Here is a 7,247-nt window from a genome sequence, read left to right on the forward strand (position 1 = left end):
AGATACAATATAGGGGCAGAGCTCTGTGCCTGCAAAGGGCCTTGCCAGCCCTTCTGTGGCTCTACAATATTATCTCCTGATAATCTAGGAGGAACTGCCAATTGTTGCAGGGATGATAGTGCAGGAGATCTCTGGTGCAAGTCGCAGAGCAAAGCCTGTAGCATGGACACACATAGATATGGGATTCAAGGGTAGGGATCACTGGTCTCAGACACAAAGAGAGATTTCTCACTGAATACTGACATTCCTGTGCCCTCCTTCTCCTGGATGTGTGGCTTCTTACTTTGTCCTACTTCTTGTCCCTGGAAAGGGAAGGCCCAGATTTTGCCTTTAGAGTGTCTCCAGGCCTTGATCAGGACAAGTTCCTAGTGTGAGAAGAGACCCAGGCCCTGTCCTCAGGGAGCAACATGTCTCTCTGGGCACCTCCCCCTCTAATCCCCTGGTTGTGGCAGGGAGTGTGGCTGAGATGAAATCTTGGCCACTAAGATTTCACACTAAGGGACCCGGGTTCAAACACACAGTTAAGGGTTCATGGATGCTGGTGCTATAAAGGATCTGAGAGATAATCTAGTACACAGTTTCTGACTATCCAGATAGCAAACCCTGAAACAAGCTAACTGGGGGGACTACAGAGAGCTTTTAAAGACTAGTAGATTTTCCTAAGAAGAACAGCCCATTAGGTTGGATGACACAGTCGTTCACCTGTGTCCTGGCAGAGGACAGACCTCATGACCTGTTGAGTACCCTCCACCTTGGAGATCCTTTTCTCCACTTATTAGCCTGTACATTTACTGGACTATTTTTCCATGAATCCACAAGTCTCTGATTCTATGAGCTTGTGTCCAAAGAGATAAATGGGAGGGAGTTTCTGGGAGCTTTGGGGATAGCCCTGTGACTCATCCTGGCACTTGTACCAGTCATCTCCATGCTTTGCCTTCCTAGCCTGTAAAATGGGTGGAGCACAACCCACTCACCTGTTTTGGTGGCACACGGATGCAGTATCTCTCACCAGGGATGTTAGTGCTATCTGCAGATGTCATACCCATTAGTGAGAGCGTGGCCCTACAGAGCAGGAAATGAGCCAATCAGACCTCACAGATGGCACGCCATGCACATCTTGGCTAATGGCAGGACAGGGCTCACCACGTGGAGGAAGGAGATGGGTCTGGGATGTACTGCCAATGTAAGCCATCTCCATCCATTCACTCATTCATTCATTTGTTTAGTCAGTGTTTCCCTGGTCCTGTGATGATATACAGTAAATATGTCCACAATAACCAATTCTTGAAAGTTATAGTTTAGTGGAAATAACTCTATGAAAAGCTAAATTTTGGAAGTATACATTTCCTTTGAGGAATAGGCCCCTACAAATCATAGAGTGTCATACCAAAAGGGGCCTCATCTAACCTCTTTAGGGTGGAAGATAAAAGGCCTAGAGACAGCAGAGCACTGTGGAATCACAGGCTGGTGCAGTGGTGAAATCAGGACAGGAGCTCAGGTCTTCCTATTGGTGCCTGGAAATATCTCTCTCCTGTTTTGTTGACATGTCCTAAAATGGCTGCTCTTCTAGGCATTTTTTTCCTTATAAAGTGGGGCTGTCCCATCCTACATATAATATAGAGGGCTTTGTAATCATTGCCTGTTAGGTGACTGAAAGGTATGGTTCCTAGAATATCATGGATTTTAACACCAGAAACAGTATGTTGTGGTGGAAAAACAATAAAACTTCAAGTCTCTTATACCCGAGTTCAAATTCTGGCTCTACCACTTCTACCTGTGTGAGCTTAGGTATGTTATATATTTATTTATTTGTTTGCTTGGGACACTGTGAGGACTAAATTTGACAAGCTATCCTATGTGAAGTGTCTAACCCCAATAGGAATTGTTCCTTTCCCCTTTCCTCTATAAAAAATCAGGCCTGGGTATCAGCTGAGGTGGGACACTTAGGAGAGCAGGAATGGAATGTCCTGAAAACACATCCCTCCTCACTTACCCCTGTCCTTTAGGGAGAAGGACTGGTGGGTTTCATAGAGGCAGCTGTAGAATGTGACAAGCCTATCAGAGGTAGGAATGACAGGAGGAATCAGGACACATTCTAATCCTGAGACAGAACCTCCCCTTCTTGATTCCTCCAAATTGTTCAGGTGCAGGGAGGAATTGCTTTACTTGACTTAAAAATATACTACAAAGCTATAATAAAACAAATGGTACTGGAAGAAAAGCAGACACATAGACCAATAAAATCCAGAAATTAATCCACACATATACTGTCAACTGATCTTTGACAAAGGGGCCAAGAACACACAAATGGGGAAAGGTCAGTCTCTTCAATAAATGGTCCTGGGAAAACTGAACATACACATGCAGAGGATTTAAATAAGACCCTTATCTCATACCATATACAAAAATCAAGTAAAATGGATTAAAAATGTAAGTGTAAGATCCAAAATTGTAAAACTACTAGAAGAAAACATAGGGAAAAGCTCCACGACATTGTTCTGGGCAATGATTTTTTTGGATATGATCTCAAAAGCACAAACAACAACAAAAAAATAGACCAGTGGGATTACATCAAGCTAAAAAGCTGCTGTATAGCAAAGGAAACAATTAACAGAGTAAAGAGACAACCTATAGAATGGATGAAAATATTTGCAACCTATACATCTGCTAAGGGGTTAATATCCAAAATGTGTAAGGAACTTAAACAACTCAATAGCAAGAAAACAAATAGCCAAATTGAAACATGGGCAGCTGGGCATGGTGGCATATACCTGTAGCCCCAGCTAATTGGGAGGTTGAGGTAGAAGAATTGTTTGAGCCCAGGAATTCATGACTGGCTTGGGCAACACAGCAAGACTCCATTTCAAAAAATATGGGCAAAGGACCTAAACAGACATTTTTCAAAAGAAGACATGCAAATGATCAACATGTATATGAAAAAAATGCTCAACATACTAATAATAAGGTAAATGATAATCAAAACCACAATGAGATACCACTTTACTCCTGGTAGAATGGCTATTATCAAAAAAATACAATATGACAAATGCTGGTGATGATGCAGAGAAAAGAGAACTCTTATATACTGTTGATGGGGATTTAATACAGTTACTATGGAAAACAGTATGAAGGTTTCTTAAAAAACTACAAATAGAACTACTATATGATCCAACAATCCTACTACTGGGTATTTGTCCAAAAGAAAGGAAATCAATATATCAAAGGGATATCTGTGCCTCCATTTTATTGCAGCATTATTCACAATAGCCAAGATACGGAATTAACCTAAGTGTCCATCAACGGAGGAATAGGTAAAGAAAATGTGGTGTATATACACCCAATTGAATATTATTAAGCCATAATAAAAGATATTTTGTCATTTGCAACAAAATGGATGAACCTGGAAGATATTATGCTAAGCAAAATAAGCCAGGCACAGAAAGACATACCACATGATCTCACTCATATGTGAAATCTATAAAAGTTGATCTCATAGAAATGGAGTATATTGGTGGTTACCAGACTCTGGGGTCATTGTGGGGTGGCGTTGGAGAGATATAGAAGAATGTTCAGAGATTTTGCAAGGCTTGACTTGAACTAGTTTGTGAACTAGTGGGGATTTGTATTTTCTTTGTTTATTTGGGAGCCTTAGGGATTATGGGTCCTGGGGAAACATGAGGATTCATCATATACAAATACAGTAGCAGGGTTTACCCAAGAAGCCACATGGCCACAGTGGGGCCTGGGCTAGCTGATTTGAAGAAGTGAGATTTGGAACCAGTGCTAGGATCAGACTCAAGACAAACTTCCCCAGTGGGCAACCCAACGAGGCCCAGTGGGAACAGTATGGGCTCTGGAACTAGGTAGGCTTGGGTTCAAATATCCTCTATTACTACTGACAGGCTGACCTTGCTGAGATAGTTAGACCTCTTGGCCTCAGTTTCCTCTTCTGTAAAAATGGAGCTAATGAAGCCTACCTCACAGGGTTTTTCAAGAACAAATAAAATGACACAAGTGAAGAGGCTAGGACAGTATTTGGCACATAGTAAATGCTCAGTAGATAATATTTCCACCTCTCTTTCTGCATCTACTGCATAGGGAAAAGGCAGGAGGCAGGGATTCCAGGACAATGCTATGTTTAGAAATAAAAGGCAACATATTGTAGTGATAAGATCATGGTCTGTGGAAGCAGACTGCCTTCATCTGAGTTGTGGCTTCCCTACTTACTTGCTTTTTGACAACAGGTAACTCCCTTAGTCTTTCGGAGCCTCAACTGCATCCACCTATAAATGTATCTGCCTTGTGAATTGTTCGGTGCATAAAAAGTATTCAATTAAATGTTAGATTCTACTGTTATTGCCATCACACAGTGTTCTTCTGGCTAGAATTCACCCTATCCTGGGTTTTGGGGGATCCAAGCTTGATAGTGAGGTCTAGGAAGGTGAGGATGGGGAGGTCACAGGACATGAGAAGCCTGAGGAGAGAGTCTAGACATGGAGCCTTGGGTCTGTGATAATCAAGTGCCCACCTAGTTTCCTTAGAATAACCTGATAGTGCATAGAATAAACCATTTCTTGGGAGCCTTGTGCCCTATTAAGCCAGAGACCACTGGGCCAAACTCTTTGTGCTCAGCATCCAGAGCAGTAGAAGCCACCATGAAAACCCTCAGAAAGGACACTTGCTTTAGGCTGGGAAGACACAGTGTAGCTTTGGGCATAGTGTATGAAAAATTGAGAATCTAATCATATCTTTGGCAAGTCCTTGAAGACCCAAGTGACCTAGAAACAGCCTCACTAGAGACAGATCACATAGGCATCACTCACAACTTCTAGGAAAAGGAGATTGACTTGTTTCCTGAGGGAGGCAACAGGATCCTTTATCTCGTGTTTGGGAAAAACCCAATGTCAAGCAGAGACATGCCCTGCCTCTGACTGAAGAGCCAGGCATACTGGGGAGGAATCTTGCCAATGCAACACCAGCCCTTGTCCTCGTGATCGGTGGTGCTTCATTTAGATGCCATTAAATTGCCTCATTACTGCCCTATAAAAGTCTCCCCAACTGCCAGTTCCTCAGATCACTGGCTTCTTCCAGTCTTGCTTGCTCCTGTCAGCAAAGAGGGTAAGTCTCTAAACTAGACAGGGACATGGCAAGAAGCACAGCCTAGGTGCAGTTGGGGTGGAGAGCTGTGGGGTGAAGGGGAAGTATGGACTAGACACTGGGGACACCCACTGAAGGAGGCGGATGGCAGTGCTGGTGGGAGCGTGGAGCCTGGGGTGTGGGAGGAGGCAGGGAGGTACAAGATGAACTGGTAGCCCTGTGTGAGAAGGGGCTTCAGAGAACTGAGCTCCCCACCCCTCCTCTGAAAGCAGGTGTGTAGTCCTCTCTTGGGTCCATGTGCTAATGAGGTGAAGTGATGGACTAGGTGGTCCAAGGAGCAAATGGTTAGAAACTTGCTCAGACTTGGCCTTGTTCTTTGCTCCCTGTCAGGCACAGCTTGAGGGTCATGTTGGTTCAGGGTCTATTGACATAAATTTGCCTTCCCTGGGTCTCCCTGGAAGGCAAGAAGAAGGAAAGCCACCCTGGAGAGAATCAGTGGCAGAGAACTGGCGGCAGGGGGAAGCAAACTGGGGAACAGCAATTTCCCCAGTTAATTCACAATTGCAGACTGAAGTAAGTAAGACGAGAGGAAGCTTAGAGAGCTGGGTAGAAATGCAGACTTCAATGTTTAAAGCTCTTCATTTCCCACTGTGGAGACTGAGGCCCAGAGGTGACCAGTGACTTGTCCAAAGCCATAAGAGGTGAGCCTAGAGTCCCTCACTCTGAGTCTACCCTTCTGCCGGGTATATAGTCTCTGAGTGTCTAAGACCTTCTCTAAAAGGCCACTGCTTACCAATCACTCTGTCCAAAGGGGATACTAAAGGTTTCCCTGGAAACCTTCCTAGTTTCACAGTTCTGATGAAATCTCTCTTCTCAGATTTTGCAAAGCCCCAGAAAAATGTGTGACCAGCAGAAGCAGCCACAATTCTTTCCATCTTGTGTGAAAGGTTCGGGACTGGGGGCTGTGCAAAGTACCAAAGGTGCCTCGGTGAGAGTCCCAGCTCCAAGCCAGACCCAAATCGTCTCTGTGACAGGCCCTGCTCCAGGCCTCGCTGCTCCAGGTCTCGCCGTAGGCCCTGCTCCAGCCTCCACTCAAACCTATGTGAAGTACCAAGTTCCATGCCAGCCTCAAACCTATGTAAAGTGCCCAGCTCCTTGCCAGACTAAAACTTATGTGAAATGCCCAGTTCCGTGCCAGACAACCTATGTGAAATGCCCAGCTCCCTGCCAGACCTACGTGAAGTGCCCACCTCCATGCCAGACATATGTGAAGTGCCCACCTCCATGCCAGACTACGTATGTGAAATGCCCAGCTCCCTGCCAGACATACGTGAAGTGTCCACCTCCATGTCAGACGACCTACGTCAAATGTCCAGCTCCCTGCCAGACCCAGACATATTATGTTCAGTATCCTTCTCCTTCCCAGAGCTCCTATGTTCAAGCTTCTGCAGGTGGCTCAGCCGCCCAGTCCTGTGCCCCTGACCCATGCTCGGCACCTTGTTCCACCAGCTACTGCTGCCTGGCTCCCCGGACCTTCGGGGTGAGTCCCCTGAGACGCTGGATCCAGCGGCCCCAGAATTGCAACACAGGATCGTCTGGTTGCTGTGAGAGTACCGGGTGCTGCAGCTCCGGAGGCTGCAGTTTTGGGGGCTGTGGCTCCGGGTGTGGCAGCTCTGGGGGCTGTGGCTCCGGGTGCTGCTGTTTGGGAATTATCCCCATGAGGTCCCGAGGTCCTGCGTGCTGTGACGATGAGGACGACTGCTGTTGTTAAAACACAGGACAGCCCCGCTCCAGAATTCACTGTCCTGCTATGCTTTCTGGTACATCCACCAGCCTCAGGCCCCTCTGTGATTCCCACTGACGTAGAACCTCATTGCTTCACCTCTGTGCTTTGCTTCTTTACCAAGGCAGCCTGCCAGAGTTAGCGCAACCTCCAAACTTTGGCAAGAATAAAGCTCTGAATGCAATTCATGGTAACTTCCTGTCTATTTCTTTGGTCTGTGTTTATGCTATTTTATCAGACACTGTTCTGCTCTTGTTTCTCAACTGGAGAAAAAAATCTGCGTGAACATGAACAAGCAGACTGAGCTGGTGAAATCCTAGCCTGGGATCCCATGCTTTCTAGAATGTTGTGAATAAACTTCCCCATG

At 45.6% G+C, this 7,247-nt stretch overlaps 1 protein-coding gene across 1 annotated transcript; it reads left to right on the forward strand.

The window, feature by feature from the left end:
- Positions 1-5,995: 5,995 nt before the first annotated feature.
- Positions 5,996-7,021, forward strand: C3H1orf68 (chromosome 3 C1orf68 homolog). Its single transcript, XM_045546338.1, has one exon. The coding sequence runs from the start codon at positions 5,996-5,998 to the stop codon at positions 6,866-6,868; it is 873 nt and encodes a 290-aa protein (XP_045402294.1). The 3' UTR covers positions 6,869-7,021.
- Positions 7,022-7,247: the final 226 nt, after the last annotated feature.

The sequence above is a fragment of the Lemur catta genome, chromosome 3 (genome assembly GCF_020740605.2).
Source record: "Lemur catta isolate mLemCat1 chromosome 3, mLemCat1.pri, whole genome shotgun sequence".
Taxonomy (NCBI): domain Eukaryota; kingdom Metazoa; phylum Chordata; class Mammalia; order Primates; family Lemuridae; genus Lemur; species Lemur catta.

Excerpts from the sequence above, each read along its gene's own strand:
- C3H1orf68 (XM_045546338.1), top strand. The coding sequence starts at position 5,996 with ATGTGTGACCAGCAGAAGCAGCCACAATTCTTTCCATCTTGTGTGAAA.